The sequence below is a fragment of the Sparus aurata genome, chromosome 14, assembly GCF_900880675.1.
Source record: "Sparus aurata chromosome 14, fSpaAur1.1, whole genome shotgun sequence".
Lineage (NCBI taxonomy): Eukaryota > Metazoa > Chordata > Actinopteri > Spariformes > Sparidae > Sparus > Sparus aurata.
The window spans coordinates 4,026,994-4,048,244 of record NC_044200.1 but is presented as its reverse complement, the minus strand read 5'-3'; the positions used below and the strand labels follow the sequence as shown (position 1 = coordinate 4,048,244).

General features: G+C 42.9%; 1 protein-coding gene across 21 annotated transcripts in view; it reads right to left on the bottom strand.

Annotated features, from left to right (window-relative positions):
• The window catches only part of LOC115595208 (pleckstrin homology domain-containing family A member 5-like), a 234,431-nt gene that overhangs the window by 15,001 nt on the left and 198,179 nt on the right, over positions 1-21,251 (bottom strand). For 12 of the 21 annotated variants that reach the window (XM_030439372.1, XM_030439381.1, XM_030439375.1 and 9 more), the window contains 13 exons: positions 20,526-20,812; positions 18,079-18,320; positions 14,423-14,506; positions 12,621-12,740; positions 9,513-9,566; positions 6,267-6,347; positions 4,595-4,630; positions 3,411-3,473; positions 3,242-3,322; positions 2,983-3,135; positions 1,891-1,992; positions 1,656-1,764; positions 1,359-1,402 (listed from right to left, as the gene is read on the bottom strand). In XM_030439372.1, the coding sequence (XP_030295232.1) occupies positions 1,359-1,402; positions 1,656-1,764; positions 1,891-1,992; positions 2,983-3,135; positions 3,242-3,322; positions 3,411-3,473; positions 4,595-4,630; positions 6,267-6,347; positions 9,513-9,566; positions 12,621-12,740; positions 14,423-14,506; positions 18,079-18,320; positions 20,526-20,812 (1,456 nt within the window). Of the gene's footprint in view, positions 1-1,358; positions 1,403-1,655; positions 1,770-1,890; positions 1,993-2,982; positions 3,136-3,241; positions 3,323-3,410; positions 3,474-4,594; positions 4,631-6,266; positions 6,348-9,512; positions 9,567-12,620; positions 12,741-14,422; positions 14,507-18,078; positions 18,321-20,525; positions 20,813-21,251 lie in introns of all 21 variants that reach the window. The other 9 variants (XM_030439373.1, XM_030439374.1, XM_030439376.1 and 6 more) reach the window with 9 other exon arrangements.

Genomic DNA, 21,251 nt, shown 5'->3' with positions numbered 1-21,251 from the left:
AGAAGTCACACTTCAAATGTCTATGAGATTTTAACAGCTCCACTAAAAAGTGTCATTTCCCTCGATACACACAACATGTTTTCATTTACACAAAAACAAAATCAAAAGCCTAAAAAAGACAAAACGTCACTCTTCTTTCAGCTTTAAACCACTATGTCAGAACAGTCAGCAGTATTACAGCAGGTACCGTTAGGGGGTAGGAAAACTGGAAAGTTGTCTATTTCTGCTTTAACTGACAAATGAATCAAAAAAACTGACAAACGTGAAGGAACCCGTCCAGATGTTCCTGGTGAATCCTGCAGCCATGTGCTTGATGCTAATTCTCAGATAGTCAACCTGATGACATTCAGGTGAATCCACTTACTTTCACACGCCTGATGGCTACTTGACCAAAATCACAGACTCATGGGGCAAGTGCACAGCAAGTGTCATAGCTAGTTTCAGACCAACACAGTCGTCATTTTCATGCCCAGCGTCCAGGTTGCGTAAATTGCAAGTGTACCTGCACCCACCTGTGCTCCCCTGGACATGTTGGTTTTAAAATGAGGTGTGGTCAGGCCATCTGATGGAGGACTGCTATGTTGAGGCAGCAGAAAGTGACAGCACCACGGACCAACATAAAGCTGGTCTAAAGTCAAAGCTGCAGTCTGTTTCCTGATCTTTAAAGGACTCATTAGATGCTCCTACACAGGCGGGTTCACACCGTTCATACACTCTGATTTTATGATTTGAGAGGATGCTCTCAGTTATTTGAAACATTTCCATGAACACAGTCATGTCACTGTAACAAATGTTGTGGCAGATCCACACACACACACACACACACACACACACACACACACACACACACACACACACACACACACAGAGGGACGCAGCAGTGCTCTTCCTCATCCTCTGTGTATTTTTTCGTCTGCAGTCAAACAGAGCTGTTGATGGGACAGATGATTGTGAAACAGCGGGGCAGAGGGTCCAGCAGCCGAGGGCCACATCCCTCACGAGTGCTGCAGCATTTAATATGTGCAGGCCACGGTGCACCTGGCTCTCAAAGGGAACGGGAGACGACACTATGATTGGTTAGATTTTTGTTCCACCCAAAACAAACCCATTCCGAGTCTAAATATCAGCTCAGTGCACCATGCACCGCACTTTGTGGCCGGTTCGCCCGCCGTTTAACTGGACATGTCCTACAGGCACTAGGGTGCTGCGCTAAAGACCACGTGCTATAGGCCATCTTAATAAGGCCCTCGGTCTTTAAAAGGGAGCTTTAATTAATGCAGAGGCTAAATCCCATATGAAAGAGCTGAGAATGTGTGCTGCAATGTGGATGTTGGTGTGCCCAGTGTGGGCTGCCTCACCTCGTTCTTCTGTAGACTGGAGAGTGGTTTGGAACCAGGAAAACCTGCCGAGCATGGGGAATACGGAGAGAGGGGAAATGGGACTTTTACACTGTTCCAAAGCAAAAGACCCCTGAGAAAGCATTTGCAGTTGTGTGATGGAACTGGGTTTACTCTGACATCACAGCTAGGCTTTTTACATAAATGTTGTTCCTTGAATGTTTTGTTGTTGTGTAATATGGCACCATCCTCAATGTAAATCACACCAGATAAATATGAAATAAATGACATGATGTGAATGGATTTGGAGAGTCTCACTGCTGTCTGTGCTCCGCTGGGGTTTGTTTTTGGCTAGAGCCTCCATCACGTCCTGGATCCTCCACAGCTCCTTCTGGATATGGATGTGCCGCTGGCTAGGAGGCTCTGTCTGTGAACACACACACACACACACACACACACACACACACGGAGATAAATGCTGTTAAAAGCTTGATCACCCCACCACTTGGTGTGTGTGTGTGTGTGTGTGTGTGTGTGTGTGTGTTGGTGTTACCTGTGGGCTGCCCAGAGCCTCCAGCTGTTCCAGCAGGTTGGACTTGGCCAGAGTGACATCTGCCCCCAACCTGTCGTACTCCCTCCAGGAGCGCTCCAGCTCCTGAAACCAGGACACCAGCCAACAGTCGGGTCATGGGACTGTGTGTGCGTGTCCAAACTTTCCCAACCACCCATCTTGTATAATTCCATACGAGAATGAATACGCTATGTTGTGTTTACAGGCACAGATTTTCAACACATTGCTAATATGTCACTATGGATGGATAGAGGAGAGTGTCAGTGTGAGAGAGAAACAAGAACCAGGTTAATGGGACATTCTGAGCCTCGTGTCTGTCTGTTTGTCTTACCTTCTCTATTGGTGCCTGGACTCTGTGGAAAAACACTTGTTCTATTTTATCCCGTCTCTCCTCACAGGTCAGAAACTCAGACCGTTATCCCTGATTCTGACCTTACTTTCCAAAACCATTTCAATAGCAAAAATTGCTTTTATACTCCTAACAACAGAGCCAGAGTCAGAGGCTACATGTCTGAGGCTGATGCAGAACACGCATGTGTCTCCTACTGAGGCTGCAAAACAAGTCACCATCTCAGCCATTATCATATAGCCCTTTTCCACTGGTCAAACATCCTTCCATCCACTTAAACCTGCTACGATCGGCTTTTTGCCTGCAATGGGAACGTGTGCAATTCAACATCTGGTGGTGGCGCATAAATAAAGAAGGAATTTGGGATGCAGCTTAGTAAGGTTGACTTATTACTGGATACAGTGTTGGGAGGCAAAGCCCTGTTCATTCCAAAAAAAAGCTGCTCAGTGGTGTTATGTCGCCAAAAAAGCTCGACTTCCCAGCTGAAAATAGATCGCTAACTGAGCTGGCTAACTTCCAGTTGAGTGCCCGGCAAACTTGAAGGGGGATAACATCATTTAATCGTGTGGCTCTTCTAGACTTAGAAGGGTTATTGGACTGAATGGCCTCAAATCATGACAGTGAAGCGAGTCATGGGGGTGCTTGTGTGTGTGTCGGGGCGTGCTGCGTGTGTTTTGGATGTGCTGTGTGTGTGTGTGTGTGTGTGTGTTGGGGTGCTCTCTCACAGTGCTGACTCTGGACAGCTCTCTGCAGGTGCTGAGCAGGCCGTTCTGCAGCACGTCCTTCTGCTGGAGCAGACTCTGAAGGGCTGCAGGGTTGGAGCCACTCTGTTCACTCAGCTCTTGACTGGCAGACAGCAGGGCCGTCTCCAGCGTGTGCTGCCACACACACACACGCACACACACACAGACACACACACACTAATTGAACATATGAATCCACACAGAGACGCCACACATTGATCCACAGCTGACCTTGCTGTACCTTCTCTCTGTGCAGCTGCTGCAGTTTCTCCTCCTGCATCCTCACTGCCTTGTCCTGCTCACACAGTCTGCTCAGCTTGGTCTGACACACAAACACACACACACACACACATCAACTCAACTTTCTTTGAAAATACTCTCTGTTTCACTCCAAGCTGTGCTCGTCTTACATCGATGTCGGCCTCCTCCGTGCGCTGGGTGAAGGAGCTGTCTTTGTAGTCGTCAGGGCTGATCTGAAATGAGGAGGCACAGTCAGAGACGGACAGCAGGGGGCGACAGCAACTCATGGTGGATGGATGGAGAGCCCAGAGCTCCAGCCATGAAAAGTTCTCTTCCAAAATACTTCTTAATGCAATTTGGGGGGGAAAGAATGACCTGACATCTGAATTGTTTCGCTTATTTTTTTCCCCAGTCCGCCAAACTGTGGGTTTTTCAATTCAGTTACATTTGTGATGTAAATTGTGTTTTATTAAACTAAATAATAAAATAAAATCCCCCCCCCACATGCTACAGATTGTAGAGAGAAGCTCTTCATATGCTTTGTGCTGTTTATTCCAGCGGCAGGGTATGAGGGGATGAAGGGATCAGTACTCCGTGCATTTTCACTAATCCTGTTTAATTTCCCTTGAAGCTGTTTACCCAGGTGTTACCAAGGACATGGTGACTGAAGATTATAATGTCGAGACAGACGGAGGGGAGCTGCAGCTGCATTAAGTCACATTATATATATTATACATGTAAATTGATCAATTGCAAAAGTGTGATGTTACACAAGTGACTTAGAGGAAATATCATAGTTTTATCCCCTCCACTTTTACAGTTTCAGTCTCATTTACTCTCTATGATGCCTGTGAGGTGTCCTCTGACAGAAAGAAACAAATGTTTTGTCTCCAGGCCAACTTCTTCTGGGGGAAAATCATTAAATCTCTATTGAAATTAACAGGTCACAATGTGCTATTTTTTAGAACCCAACCGATATGAAGTAGAAAATTCCAATTTTGATGTATCGGCCGATATACACTTTTGACCTAAATGACATCAGTGCACTGAAACAGTAACTGAGGATTGAATCTTTTACTGTATTTTAGCCTCTCAAAAAACAGGAGGCCCTTAAAACAAACCCACAGAAATTCTAGCATTTACAAAACCTGCATCAGGTTATACAGAAGGAGAAAACCCCCCACCTATCTCTGTGTGAACTGTGTGTCAAATGTCCATCATTATGCACTATATGTAGAATGCAAAGACAATTAATGATCTCAAAATCTACTCGCTGAAAATACATTTTTTTTTTTAAAGCAACAGTGTTGTGTAACAGAGCAGTTTTGTTATGTACAGCATCAACGTAACTTACACTGGGGCAACTCATGCGCCCGCCTGCCATTTCCTCCTAAAAGAAAGAAAAAAAGCAAGGCTGTTGGCTGAGGCAGGAGGTGAGAGATGGGAGCAGACAGACGCAGATTTTCAGTGGTGTGGACTACAGTGATGAACTCCTCCGACAGTTACCCCCACTGAATTTCACAGTGCACATTATCCTGCTCTGTTCCATGAAATACGGCTGAGAGACGGCAGTACAAACCCCACACAGAGGGAATTCAGACGCTTCATTAAGGTGGGACCTTCACAAAGCGCTGTTTGAAGACCATTCAACCACTGGAAGCTTTTCTACAACTTCTAGTGTAGAAAAGTGTATAAATGCATTACAGAGGCCCTGTTACAGGAGTTCAAATTGCCTTTGAATCGTGAGCAAAAATGACAGAAGAGGTTGAACGAAGAGCCAGATACATGCTTTATTTGACTTTGCTGAACACGTTTTACGATCCTGTTCTTTGAATAGCTTGATCTGATCTCATCAGAGCATCACAGCAGGGCCTGGATGCTCCTGACTGACTCCCTGATCGTGAGGCTGAAGTCCATTCGGACCAGTTTGAGGTGATGGATATGTTGGTTTGCAGCCTGATATGGAAGCGGAGCGAAAATGAGCTTCTGCAGAGGTTGCCTGCAAAGCACTGGGCACATCTGAAAGGAGCCATTTTATTCAACTGGACTATTGTTCAATCTCAAATTCACACTTCATATAAAAGGATGTTTAAGCAAGCCCATACTAAAAAAATACCCTTTTAAAGGTTATTCAACATTTTGGGAAATACATTTATTCACTTTCTTTTAGTGGTGGGAAAAGCTTCAGCAGGTAACTCCCGCTTAAACAGCAAACTTATTTTTTATGGACTTATAATCCACTAAAGATATGATGTGTTCATTTGTATCTTTTTAACCTTGGCGAGCTGTTACCCTCTTCATGCTAAGCTTGGCTAACCATCCCCAGACCCACCACCCCTCTCGGACAGAAAGAAAATGTACGTTCCACAGTGTTTATTCTCCAAAGAACATCTGAAAAAGTGGACCAATGAAACACACACATCTAAACAGTATGACATTCCAAAGTGATACTGAACAACGGAGAGTGCAAGATAAAGACAGACAGTGAGAGGAGGAATCCATGGCTATGTAGCATTGCACCATAAGCCATGTTCCTTTCAGGACACTTCCGACTGCGTCAAACAGAAAGCGATGACATGAGACGTGCCGGGTTCAGAACAACTCCATATACACTTCAAATGATGCTGTGATGACGTGTGGGGAATGGTGGCTGAGTAACAACTGGTCGATGAACGGGCGGACCGCATCCAAAATGTAAAACAAGAGGTGGATGTTGAAGAGGACGACGTGGACACACAACCACTGGGCTACCAGGGCCAAGGTCTGGTTTGAGTCTGCTCCGCATCACTCCGCAAAATGATAATGAACATCTTATAAGGACTCATTACCTATTAACTCATTCGATTGATCATGAAATAAGACATAGCATGACACTTGATTTATCAAATCTTTAAAAATGGTTGAGATGAAAATTTGTCACGATTACTGTGAGGTTTTGACCCAACAACACGGATATTCAGAGTGTGTCAAAAGACGGACGGACTGTCTTGACACCGACTCAAACCAGAGCCGGCCAGATATCTTACTTGCTGGTAGAGTTGCGGCCTTGGTGCCGAGTTCTCGATCATAGTGTGAATCATGAAGATTAGAGGCTCGTTCTCCTTCGTCTAGCGGAGCGCCAGGGAGAAAGAGGATACAGTGGTGTAATGACACAGCAGTACATGTTGCTTGAAGCATCAGCCACTGTTTAATGGCTGAGATCCATGAGCTGGAATGGGAGCAACCCTCCCTCTCTTTAAACAAGCCCACATGAGGACAAACACCACTGTAATGGACAGTTTAGTGTTCTCCAGCTCACTGATTAACAATAACCTTAATGACTGAAGAACCCTCTCTGAAAGAGCTGCGGTCAGGTGGGAGCTTTAACAACACTTCTGTTGAAATTCATCTCTGTGGTCGGCAGCAAGTAGCAGAGGCCAGATTGTAAAGGCTGCTAAGCTAGGTTTAAGCATACATTTAAGGACCATTCCTGTGTTTTTGTACCAGCTAATACTTCATATCGAGCATTTTCCAAAGCACGCTATAGTATTTCTTTGCAGGCAGGGATTGATGTTAGTTCATTTTAGTTCATGATGAACTACTGGCCTTTACAGATCCACTTGGTGTCTAGACAATGAATCATTCAAAGTTCATCCTCAGTCTCAACGGGCCAAAAGTTATGAAGCCATCAAAACTTCTACAATTAATGTCGACTTGCTGAGACTTATTAAAACTACTTCAGGGAACTTTTAACTGGTTATGAAACAGTCTCAGTTTCATACTGATGTGTCTAATCTATTCTTTTCCACTGCCACTTTTGGTCAAACAGCAATTGCAGCAATTTGTCTATCCATTACCAGTTTTACTGCACTGCCTTGGGCAAAGACACACCTGCTCCGGAGAAGTGCCAAAGGGCGTTCACCCGACCTTGCAGTAACGTCTCAAACTAGCACCATCTCTGCCTAAAATGAGCCTGTGGTGTTGAGACTCAACTCATGTCTGTGCAGGAAACCTGAGAGACAGACGTTTTTAGTCTAGTTCATCTCCAGTGTCCCCTGTTTGTACTGTTTCACTTTCAGCTGTTTCGGGAGTTAGGTTAAGTTACTGCTGGTGACAACCCAGCATTTCACAATAAAAGCTTTCATACAACTTAATAATGGAGGAGGTTTATTGTGAACAATTTAAAGGAAAGGGAATGTGTCTACTGCCAAGTGAGTGGAACTTTGTCTGCACGTTTTTTTTTATGATAGTACTGTGGGGAGGAAGAGCCGCTCATTTGACCACTACACAAGACAGGCAGGTCGTCAGTTTGCGTACATTCAGGCCAAATCTGTTGGTACAGCGCGTCACTGCAGGCTTGTGTAGCGGTGTGGCAGTGTCACTCCATGGTCCGTGTATGTGACGTGTTTGAAACCCCCACTGATCAGTTTACTGAAATGAGAACCTGCCATGTCATTTTGCTACATGCTGGTGCTACTAGCGATTGTCGGATTTAAAAGATCATCAAAATATCAGGATGAGGCAGATCGTTACAGCATGTTGTTAACTGGGATCAAGATCAAACCGAGTGATCACAAGTGAAACATTATGCTACACAGAGAAGTGTCCATTTGTTTTGCTGTAGCATTGAGCCATGCTACTGACCCGTTCTACCACTCGTGTCCACAGGGGCCAGCAGAATCAACAAAAAAATGTTCCTTCTAGCAGCTTTAAGGTGTGGTCGTGCAGTCTAGACGAACAAATCCTCACTTCCAACTCTATTACCACTCAATGTGGACACAAATATTCCAGGAACAAAAGGACCCATGATGACTCCCTTACCACTACCAACCAAGTCTCAAGCAAGTCTGAGGCACATTAAAAAGGAAAAAGTATTATCGGCCCTTGCTTCTATTTTTCTTGTGCTGACCATTGGTTCTATCTGTCTTGTATGACTAATCTAATCTCACCAAAGTATTTGTTAAGACCTTGGAGCAGTATTGCTATAAATAGGTCCAGTAGGCCAACAAACACATGCAGTCAGATGATCAGGTTAGTCAAAGAGAAAACAAAGTTTAACAGTTGTTACCCGAACTGTCGATGCAGTTTATAGACCCACTTCTGGTTCAGCTTTGATTACAGTTCTTAGTGTGGGTGTACACTACATGGGTTTCCTGTGCACTGAGGGGTTATAAGTGGTATTTTAAGTGTTCTTAGTTCTGCTTTCACCTGCAGATAAAGACAAGCTTACAACCTGTATAATCATGTGGTTGCTTGTGTTTTTTGAAATGTCAGACCTATTTTAGTGATGTTGCCATGGTTTTAATTAAACAGTAGTTTACCTTTGAGTCGCTGCAAGGTGACTGTCAAACCCTAAATACATGAGTTTACGTGAATGACTGACAATATTCCTTTGAGAATAGGGGTTAGGAAATGGTAGTTTATTTGATTTGGAATAAAAAGGACATGCCTGATTGTAACAGACTGAACCTTTTGAGGAAGGCTCAGAGCTCCTCAAATAGACTCTGTACTTTGACAATCAAACCATTTGTACATTGTTTTTCAATTAGCATCCAATCTGCTCAGCTTGACACTCGCTAACCCTAACCCTAACCAATGACACATGTCCACTGTTTACTTATCACAGTGTCCACGCTCGTTCACTACTGTCCTCTGCAGTTTTGTTGTCATGGACTGTGAGCAACTGATCTATCAATGCCAAGGCTTCCAAATAAAACAGTCCTTAAATTCTAATCAGCCACACAATGTTGATAATCAATCAATCACGTTCTGAGATCTGCAACTGATTTAAGTCTCTGCTAGTTGGTTCTCATGAAAACAATCACTTTGTCGGTGAGCTTAACTACAAAAGCACTGTATGCACTGGAGGATGCTCGGCAGCAATGTGAAACAAGTCTTCAATAAATAGCAATATGTTAAGTATGGCCCTCTATACTAGGAAGGTCAATACAGAGAGCATTTTAGTCCTCGAACTTGGCGGCCACCAACCAAAGAGCTTGACCTGCTGAGTCAAGGTTAAAGGGTAATTTGAGCTGATACAATTAATAATTTTAATGATGTTAATATCAGTTTGTTCAGATGAACGTACTCTGAGGCAACAGGCAGAGGGGAAGAAAAGAAGATGAAGGAAGAACAGAGAGAAAAAACAGAAGGCAGGACCACAGAGAAGCATTAATGAAACTAGAAACACTAGTCACACCCAGGGAGAAGTGAGGGATCAAAAGCTCCAGCGCCTCATAAAAATATCTTGGTAGCAGCCGGAGAAAGAGGGGAGTAAACTCAGAGGTTCTCACCTGGCTGTCCAGGTAAATAAGGTTCCTCTGAAGGTGATGGGAAAGAACATCAGTCTGCAGGAGTGGCAGAAGAAGGAAGAGAAGAAGCAGAAGAAGTGAGGCCATGTTTAGTAGAGATGGAGTGAGGCAGGCAGGAGACGGAAGGAAAAACAGAGTCAAGGGCACATATCAACGGGAATGAAGAGATCATCAGAAGAATAGGAGGAAAACGAGATGATGGAGGATGCCTTAAAAGGCAGTGCTGCATATTTAATCATGTCTCATTGCATATTTATTCTTTAATTAGAATGAAGCATATTTTTGCTGCCAAAACTTAAAGCTGCTGTGAGTGTTGTTTTCTTATTAAAAGAAGTGTTAAATAGCTCTATACGCCAACTGTAATCACTGTTACAGGTCGGTAACATGTCTCTCCTCTCCCCTCGCTCATTCAGTAAAAGAAAAAGACATTTTCTGACTTTATCCAATCAGGACAGGGAACTCTGCAAAGAGGCTGTCCTGCCTGCCAGGTGAACCCACAGACAGCAGGATTCTCCTGTCCTGGTACCAACGGAGGAACATGGAAAGCTACCAATTCCAGCGCTCCCAGTGAAGCTGATCCAAGACACAGCATGCAATGAAAAACATTTGAAGAACAGTCAAAGAGAGCTGCCGAGAAAAATAAAGCAGTCGCGCAAGTATAAAAACTGATGACACTTACAGCAGCTTTAACTTTACCTCAGCCAGACTTCGTCATAACCCCAATCTTTCCATAACAATAACCTGACCACAGTTGGCATGCACAGAGGGTGAGAGAAAGAACTTTTTGCACTGAGCTGTAAAAAGCCTTAATGAATAATAATCTAAAGTTTCACTTTAGCAGCACTTTTTGCTGTGACTGATGTCAGAACAACAGCAGAGTAACAGGGCTCATGCAGCACTGGTGAGAAGATACACTTGGGTTCTCCGTATTTAATGACGCATTTTGATCAAGTGCATGATTCCCTGATTCTCTCTGCAAAATCAAATCGAATCCTTTTCAATGCTTGTGTTATATTTTTCAGTGTATTTTTTTTTTCCAGCCAAATATTTGTTTCAGTGCTAACACAACTTTTTCAAATATAAATGCTTCGATGGCAATTTTTCCTTTGTTTTTTTTCGGCTTTGTTTTCAAGAACATCTGTTATTTTCAATGACAGTCAGTGTTCAGGCTCAGGAGAGGACTGGCTACCACAGATAAATCTCAGTTGTAGAGTGGGTATGGTGTAAATGTCCCTGCTGCCTTCTCTTTACTGGAGAAGTCTAGTAAATCAAGAAAACCGATGACTTTACAATGACGCAGCATTTAAGGCCAAAAACGAAAATGAAATATTTGTGCTTTCACCATGATACCATATCCAGAATCCAAAACAGTACAATATCTAGTCTCATACCAAATATGACGTTATATCTATATATCTTAAGGCAAGCTCTGAACACATGCAAATTGTTAAGCAGTCACTAGGTAGCACACATATTCTGCAGTATAGATCATAGAAGTTACAGTTTGTCAACCCAGAACACATGACAACATGCTGCACTGCAATACAACTTTGAAAACTGGTGTACCAGACATGCTGCATACCCGTTGTACAAGCATGAGCAAACAACTTCCAGTCTTCTGAATAACATATCTCAGAACTGCTCGGGTTAATGCAAAATGAATCCAAATTAAACACAGAACACTGATGGTTTCAAACCAGTACTCATGATGTCCACCAAGCTGAAAAGCAGACAACTGAGTCCATGTTGTTCGATGCATCAGCTCTGATGCATCCGTGTTACCTGGGCCTTCACCAACACCTCGAGCCAACGTGCAAGACACACACTTAAAGGGTCACTTCACCAACTTTACACCGTCAAGTGTGGTTAGATGTCTCGGGGGGGGGGTGTTTACCACTTAAAATAAGGAGCACCAGCACAAAATGTACGTGCACCTCTTAAATCATCATGCGACACAATACATTAATTTTCCCCATCTTACCAAATGATAGATGTTCCATTTACAGAAATACCCATTTTATTTATTTAAAAGGAATAAAGAGGAGGTCTTTTTTCATGACTTATCAAAGGAACACTGCAGCACCTCCTAAAACCAGAAATGATAAAATTGACCATCTGATAAGAGGTAATTCAAGCTGTAATTTAAACAGTGTTAAAACTACAGTGTTTCCCTCTTCTTTACTGGGAGAGGAACGTGTGGAATAAGAAGGTGATATCTCTGTTCTGCCGTGTCCATTTTGATCATTTGTTTTTAAACTGTCCAACGGTATTATAGGACTGCGGCGCTTTTCAAAAGCCTACATCAACCACAATGCAACTCAGCCACTGAGTGAAATCCCTGGAGGCAGTTTATCAGATTACGTGCAGCTTCCTCTGGAACCACAAAAGGCTTTATGTGACTCTTTTCACATATACAGTAGTACTCCCCAGTCAACACACACTGGTGTGTACAGTTGGTGAAGTTACCCTTTAGACACACACGTACACAGGTGAAAAAGAAAGAGCGTAAATCCACACATCAATCCCCAACATCCCCAACCAAATCATTCCTCCACCACCCTGCACATGGGAACAATACTGCAAAATGAAATTGAATATGGGGTGTTCACACAGCCAAAGCGGTGGGTTTGACACTCAAATGACATTGTGATTTGTTTCTTCAAACAGTCCAACAGAAAACTTGTGACTGTTGAAGCCAGAGTTTGGGTTAAGGAACAATTATTGTCACTTTTCTGGTGCAAAAAATCCTAAAGTGCCCCCTTAAATAAATCTTTAATATCTCGAGCTCTTTCTTTGAGACATGGGAAATTCAACCTGCCTTTAGCATGTCATTAAGATTCATCCTCTGGGCCAAGACTGAAAATTTCAGGACAATCAATCAAAATATACATTTCAGTCTCGACCAAAGAAGTGGACCATTTGAAGACACACGTAGAGTCAGAAGACACCAAAACCATTTTCATTTGGAGTAAACCACCAGTGCTACACCACATAAACACACAGAGTACTGAATTGGCTGCTTGGTTGGGAAATCACAAATGCGTGCATGCACACACACACACACTACTACTGAATAGACTCAGTGCTGACCTTAGCGTTGGGCCCTTCCAAACCCAGGGCCATTAGCTGAGCTACTGTGTGTTCCCGCAGGCTGTTGAGCTCCGCCTGCTGCCGGCGGAGCTTGATCAGCAGCAGGGTCAGCTCCTCGGGCTGCACACAGCAACACAGAGGAGAGAAGAGGAGCCACACTGACATCAACACCCCTCCACTGGTGGAAATTCATCATGATGCAGTAACTTCAATTACCTTCAAGAGGAGAGGGACTTCTTCTACAGCCCACTGAGTGCCCAGTAAAACAATCCTAACGCTATATTTGTAGGATGAGGCATTTAAACCAACTCCTCCGTCTGGAGGCAAAAGTATATGATGTGCACATGACTGTGTTCCTTTCATTTTCACAGTCTTCCGAGCTTCTTCTTTTTCCATGTATTTTAGTTTCTTATTGTTTATTCAGGAATTATCCATGAACTCACAAGCAAAGAGAAACCTCAACATGATGGACAATCCACCTGTACATACACAGGATTGTGTCTGTCTTGTGTTGGAGGGCTGAAAAAACACAACTTTTAGGATAGCAAGGAAGAGGGAATTGGTACTGACAGACCAAACAGAACTGACAGACAGAAAAAACATGTGAGGCTGAATTTGAAATATTCAAGAAAGTGAAAAGAATGTGGGCCATTGGTTGATAACATGTACAAGTTGACTGGTCAACAGACACACAGCCCTGACATACTAATGCCTCATGAAGTGAATCAATTCCCTATATACATATCCAGCAGATGCAGAGAAGCATTAGCACGAAGTCCTTCAAACTGTGGTTTGGTGCTGAGCATTTTTCTATGTGCATGTATCTAAGCTGGATCAAAAACAATAACTGAAAAAGATGAAAAAAACTTGAATGACTAACGAGTTAAATGACAAAGACTGATAAATACAGCTTTAAAGCTGCACCTCTCAATAGATTTATTACCAGGGCTCACATGTCTATGTGGAACGTGAGGACGGTCGCTTGCAGCTGCAAACCAAACAGAAAATTATCTTCCAAACTCTACAGTGCTGTTCAACCTCCTTATCTCATTGTTTTGGCTTGGCTGAACACAGATAACTGTTTCAGTTCAGTCTCACTTTACTCCCATGGAGGATCCAGCCTGGTATTTAAATGAGGAGTGGGTGGAGAAGCTAAAAGGAATGTGAATAATGGCTCCTACCATCTACAGGTCTGAGCAGCTATGAGCCCTTGTCTGCACTATTACCCTGGACATTTCTGTTACAGTCTTTCAGAGCTGAAAGGGTTTGATCCTTTGACACGATCTCTACAAAAGTCAATGTAATATGTCAAGTGTGAAATAAAATGTGCCTGCCTTTCATCAACATCATGATTTTGACACACACGCGCGCACGCACACACACACGCACGCACACACACACACACACGCGCGCGCACACACGCACACACACACACACACACACACTCAGTCCTCCTCTTGACTGCCGTTGCTTCACTTTGAGAGCAAAAATCCACTTTGACTTGTGCTGCATCACTGTGTGTCTGTGTGTGCTGTTGTTCAGAGACAATGGCTTTGTCAATAATTACACTGGTGCTGCAGAGACAAGTGGGGAAAAACAGCAAAGAGAGGCTGCTGAGAACAAAACATCACTGACATGTGAGTGTGTGTCACTGAGTGTCTGAGAGAGGCTGTCCTTGATTTGTGTAAATTCTTATCATACTGAAGGCAGGGGACAGTGTGTTGAATGTACTGAGGTATGGAGAGTGTGTGTGTGTGTGTGTGTGTGTGGGGTGGGGGGGGGCGCTTCAGCGTAACACTCACTGTCTTGCCTTGCAGGGACTGTGCGGTGATGGTCTGAGGAGGGACGCTGCCTGCGATGGATCGTCGGTCAGGCGGGTAGCCGTACTGTGGGGGACAGGGACACACACTTCAATTTGAGTCAAATGACTTAAAGCATTGGTTTCAAACTGTTTGTCACATTTACCCTCTCAGCCCTTTGAGTGTAACTCACCTGTTCACTGATACTTCCCATGTCATAAATGTCAGTGTTCATGGATGCTGGATGTTTCTTTTTGACACGGGCCATTTACTGTTACCATCCATCCCTTTAATTTTCCTATATCAACTGTTTTTCCATGACTTTGAGCAAACCAAACCTTTCCTCTCTACTCTCCGTTTTATGCAATAAAGTCACAACTTATGTTGTTCAGGTGGAGAAGGGCAACTTAAAGGGATATTCCGGTGTAAATTTAATCCATGGTCTAACACACCGTGACACAGAGTAAGACCCCCCCCCCTCGAGAGATCAAGTTTGGGGAAGCCCTGCAAGGCGATTACCGAGTGCAGTAGAGTTCCGCAGCTCAAGGATGAAAATGTTTGATTATTACTCCATGGAAAAGCTATCAAAGTTCATATGTGTCTTACCTATGAGCTTATAACAGTTATTATCAAGAGCGGACAGGGAAAAGACCGGAATTGAGCATTTCTAACCGCACTCGGTAATCGACTCGTCGGGCTTCCCCACAACAGGAAGCTGCTGGAGGAGAAGTGGTGAGTTGTGTTCACTTTAAAATAGAAATCTGGCTAAGCTAGCGGACGTTTGATGCCTCTAACTATGTGCTGGGACCCTGTTTGTACTGTTACTGAAGTTTGGTGCTGTTCTGAGCATTATTTGTGGCTTTTTGAAGGTGGTTTCTTGGTGGAGGCATAGACTGCAATGTATTGTTATCGTGCAGTCTTTTTTCTGAGGTTGCTAAAACTACATAAGCTAGCGGTCTGCAAACTTGATCTCTCGAGGGGGGGTCTTACTCGGTGTCACGGTGTGTTAGACCATGGATTAACTCTACAACGGAAATGTGTGCATACAGGTATTGGTGAGTACAACAGCATGTGTGAGGTATAAAGCCTTTTGAGATGTGACTTTGTAGTCTTTTTAATCACGCACTCACAGTTATCCTTATTAGTTGTATGACAAACTTTCTCAAGGAAAAATGATCTATTGAATAGTGTGTAATTCATGGAACAATTCAAATGTGATCAAAAAATGATTTTCCTCTGTACATATTTCTTCTAAAATAAGGTTCTGTGGTGGTCCACCGGAAGGGAAAGCACTTTGGATTTTTAAAACCCAGCGCCAAATTACTCACAATGCAATTTAGTCTCTGACTGACATCACTGGAAGCCACTTGTCAGATTACATGCAGCCTCCTCTGTATCCACAGAAGGCTTTGTACTGCTTTTTAAATTTTTATTTATTTTTTTTTTTTTACATATGCAGTAGAACCTGGGACTAGGACCTGTTAAACATTCTTTAATGTTTGAAGGCGGTGGAGTTACCCTTTAAAGCTGGCTCAATATGGGATCACATGTTTTGAATCAATTGGAAATTTCTATTTTTGCGAAATGACGCATTCGTAATGTCCTTTAACAGAATCCATTCACTGGTATAACCATGAGGAACATGATTGCATCAAAAGGAACATTATTTAAATGAACAATAGGAAACAACGTTGCTGCTTTATCCTGCTATCCATTTATTACCATCTGCTGTCTTTGTTGAGAACAATGACTGGACTTGTGTAATTACATTCAGCTGTTACAGTGGCCTAAAAGTAAAGTCTGGTAGTGAGGCAGACCATTGTTAAACTAAAAAGACAAAAGTCAAATGAACATCTCTGTACCGGTTCACTACCAGGTCACTCTTTTGTGGATTGATTATTTGAAAGTGTGCACCACTAAAGGTTTATATTCTTCCATAAATTAGAACTTTGACTTTTTATGACTGGACTAGCTGTGAAGGGTGGGGGTCTGAATTTGGACTTGCTTGTGGGTAACTGACCCTTTACAGATGTTTTTCAAGAATTTGGAGAGTGACAATTCTGCACTGTGTTAAAATAAGATGATCTGTTTTGCCAGAAGATTCAATAATCTCACACTTTAGCAAACTTGTATTCAACTTATGGGTTCAATAGTTGTAAAGGCTCTCCTCTGATATGTCCATTTAACAAAATTGTCTCTCTGTAGACTGGACTCAATGTTACAACCCTTCATTTCAACTCAATGTGTCCTAATTTTGGACTTTGGACTTGTGACAGGACGTTTGCACTCATGGAATCCACTGAAGTGAGGCTCATTCACTGGCTGCAATTTCAACTCTGTACCCTGCCCAACTCTCTCTGGAGGCACTCCTGGGGAAATCAGAAGGAACATCTGTGAAATCTTGAGTTCCAGGACTGTTTCCATGTCTTTTCAATACAAAGGGGGCTATTATATGCCTAATTTTCCTCCTCTGGATGGAAAGATAAATGAATGAACTGTGAAGAGACAGTATCATTTCCAGCAATTTTCTATCTGCGTAAGCTCTTTGATTGTGATAATTAAAGCTGGGGTTGGTAAGTTGTAAAAACCTCCCCCCCAAACCATGAAAGAGTGCTGTACAACAACTGCCAAATACTGCCGACAGAGTCCGAGTCCGAGTGGGAAGGAGAGTGTATCTGTGCATCGTTTTCATCACAACTTCTAACTACAAGCAGCTTCCTCATGTCTCATTCACCTGTAAGTAAACTCCTTATATCATCATATTGAAGGAAATCAACAAACACAGCATGGCTAGTACTGATAGCCGTCAAGCTAGCTTTGTTAGCATTCAGACATTGTTTTGAAATTATGTTTTGATGATGTAGCTTATTGCTGGTTAGCTAGCAACTGCTGGCTATGGTCACGTTAGATATGGCACATCTAAACCATGAAGATTAGTGGTGGGAATGCTACATGTTTTCTGTTGTTACCCTCAGTGATTCGCAGACTAACATGAATATTGTATTGGACTCATGATGATACGATGTTTTGCATGTTAGAGCTTCCACGATGTAAAGACAGATAAAGGGCTGGTACGTCAAGTCAAAAGCATGAATAGATCCAATGAAAATGTGTCATTTAAACTGGGGCATCTGTACACTTCTGTCCAGGAATGTCTGGATGTCATTTTTACCAAACAGAATTAACTGCTCTACAGACATATCTCATGCTGCTGATTTATAATAAAATGAATCCATTGGAACATTACATGGAGGCTTTTGTTGTGACCCATTTGTAGGAAATATATTGTATTATGCTCTGAATATGTTGTAAATGTTGACTTTTAAGGTTGATTTCAGACAGACCTCATGTTCCTGTGAGACAGGAAGTTAGCTTAAAAACAAACTAGCTAACTAATTGATGAATGTAATAGCGCTAATTGTACATTTTTTCTACATGAACAGTTTGATGGCACATTTAGCTAGCATTGGTAGCATGCTAGCTATCCAGCATATAGAGTGCACACATAATGTTGCTGGTTCATCATTCGTTAAACAACAAAAAAATATATAAATATATACAAAAAATATTTATTTTATTGTTTCTATATATCTTGTGCTCTATAAAAGAAGTGTGTTATAATTAGTATTTGAGTCAGACTCCAGTGTCATGCCCTCTACCTTGGCAAGGTGTGTCTTGTGCCGATGGTCCAGTGTCACGTCCCCCCTGAAGACAGGCGAGGACACCTCAGAGTGGGGGCTGTTGGGATTGTGTGGTGCCACCTGCTGGCGAGGAGGAGAGAAGGTGCTGTAGAGAGCCAGGGAGCCGTGAGACGGTGAGGTAGGGATGGAGTGTGCCACGGCGTGTTCAGAGATGTTGCCCATGGTCTTTGTGCTGGGGAGGGTGCCGTAATGAGTCACAGCTGAAAGACCAACAGGAGGAGAAAAGACAGTCATGGTGGGTTCAGAAAACTTCTTATCCCATAGAGGACAAGCATTTGAGAAAATACCCAAAATGTCCTTAAAAAGTGTATCATATGTTATTTCTAAGCACTTAGCCAGCCTAAGGTCATGCCTAATAATACTCCTGAGGGTGAAATGTTCTGAAATGAGAAAGTACTGACAGCAGCAGACATTATGCAAAATCAATATATACTGAACAAACAAAATATTAGAAATAATATTTTAACTGGATGAAGGGAGTTTCAATACCACACGAGGAAAGTCTATTTTTTAATTTGTGCAGTGTATATCTCTCTATAAAAGCAAGGAATCTCTGTCTGTCTGTCTGTCTGTGTGTGTGTGCCTCAAATATCTCTGCGGATCAGGATCAGACTGACCTGAGACTTACAACATGGCTGCTGCGTGGTTTAAGGGTGTGCGACGTCGGATTTGTTTGGACTGCAATGATACTGTTAATAAATTATTTCATAAATGCTTTACCAATTCCGCTAGCATTGTCCACCGTAGCCACCATAGTCACATGAGCACCAGAGCCAATGACTGCACACCATAGCCACGTGCGCACCAGAGCCAATCACTGCAGAGCCTGACTCCACGACACACCTTAAGAAACAAGCAGATTTATACCTGCAGCAGCGCGAGCTGGACCGGGATTTTGCCGGCAGTTCGGTTCCATTCTGTGCATCTAAACTAACTGTTGTGGATTAATGAGACTGAATGAGTCCAGACCGATTCTGTTCGGGTCTGAGGAGATCCGGATACGCAAGGACAACATACTGGAATAGGAATCTGTGGATGTTCGTGTGTAGCTAGCTGCTAGCCCATCCACACCTCCTGAGTCGACGGATGCAACGGCAACGTCCAAAACCGGACTCACGGTAAATAATGTCCGCCATGCTTTTTCATGAACATTGCCGTCACGTTTGCGTTGTGTCTGGTGCAGGAAGAAACAGTTAAAACGGGCTTTTGTCACAAAAGCAAAAAGCAATAGAGATCGTGAGTTTTGAGAGTTGAGAGATTTGTGACATTTAGCGTGTTTGAAATGTATAGTAAGTGTGTTCTGTAGTGTTTGGTGTAGTGTGTTTAGTGTAGTCGTTTTTTTGTGTTGTGAGTCAAAACGATGAGGAGTCTGCTGAATGTTGAGCAGGCAGGGAGGAGCTGAGAGAGACCTGAGCATTGCCTGCATTTAAATGTAAATAGTTAATATAACTCTGTAAATTTCAAAAACTCATGCACAAATTTAGCAAACAGCAATTTATATTTGCATTTCAAGTAATAAAAATGGTTCGTTAAACATATTTGTGGTTTTCACAGTAAAAAATCGAACTTTTTCCAACTCTGATTTTAGTTTTTTTTGTGATTTTAGGTCCATTGTGTTAATACAGTGTGTCAAAATGGAAAGAAATAACTGTACAGTCACACATGTGAGGTTGTGCTGAAAATAATGATGCAAAACAAGGCAAGGTAAATAGTTTTTACGGTGAAATATAATGGTAAAATCAAAAATAGTCAAAAATGGCAAATTATATCCCTGACCTCTCACCTTCAAACACAGCCTCATTTGGCCATCCATGAAAAAGCTACTTAACCTCCCACTTTTCTATAGGAATACATACTTCCTACGGGCAATGCACTAGTAGTTTAAAATCAGACCCCTAATCAATCCCTTGAATTCTACATAAAACACCAGATTTTTAAACCTTGGGAATGGTGCAACACTTCAAAGTCTTTACAGGCTTGAATAAGAAGAGGCTCAGCTCAGGGTTCGAACATGCCACCACCATGTGACCTGTCACTCTTCATCTGTCCTATGTAATAAATCCATAGAAAAAAGATGGGGAACAGATCGATGCAAGGTGGTGGTACACTTGAGAATCCATTTTGTGATCCTCTCATTATAATTAGTTGTTGAAAATACAGATTGGCGTAGCATTACAGGAATGTTAAAAGACTTACCCTGATAACATCAATAAAATCAAACCTATGACATATTGATGTAGAGTATTTTATCATATCGAGAAAAAAAATAACAATAACAAATATACAACGTGGATGTGGATGGCTAGCTTTCTGAGCAAACTGCAGGCTAAATTGTCACTTGAAACTACTGAACACCACTGCTCTTACTGAAGGTCAGTCATTATATCATTCTGTGGTATGTGTACCTGTTGGCTGAGCCAGACTTTGCCGGGAGAAGGCCTGCCTCTGCTGCCACTCGTACAGCTGCCACATGGTGTCGTCCCGCATCGACCTCCTCTTCTCCGCAGTGGTGACGGTGGTGGTGGAGGCAGGACGGAGGGCACGATCATACACGGAGCCCGCCACGCTGCAGATGCTGTCGGGCCTCATCATGCTGTTGCGTGGCAACGTGCGATAGCCCTCTGGGTAGCGGGGCACAATCTGAGCACGGTGGCTAGGCATGTTCCTGGGTAAGGTCTGGTAGGACGTAATACTGGGAGTGAAAACAGACAAAGTGATGAGAAATGACTCGCCGCAGATTTCACTGAGAAAGTCTAGCACCTGTTTTCCATGGGCAATATTGAATAATCTGTTTGAATTGCAGCCAATTGCTTGACAGAGCAGAGGAAACCAAACATTTAGCTCCTAAATCACATATACAGAACAAATAATAAGACAAACCGTCACAGAATCCAGACCACATTCCTGTACTGCTCGACAGGTCGGGGACAAAAGTACTGCTGGAAATCAGCTGGGCAGCAGAGATTATGTAAATTGTGTTTAGTAATGCAGGAAGACAGCAGCAGAATCAGTTGAACTTTGCAAAAGCTAATACATGTGCAGATAGCTGCATACATGAATGAATGAGCGATTCTTCACAGCGGTCAGTGACTCATGAACGCTGCCGTGGTGAGACCTCCCTCTGTAGCAGC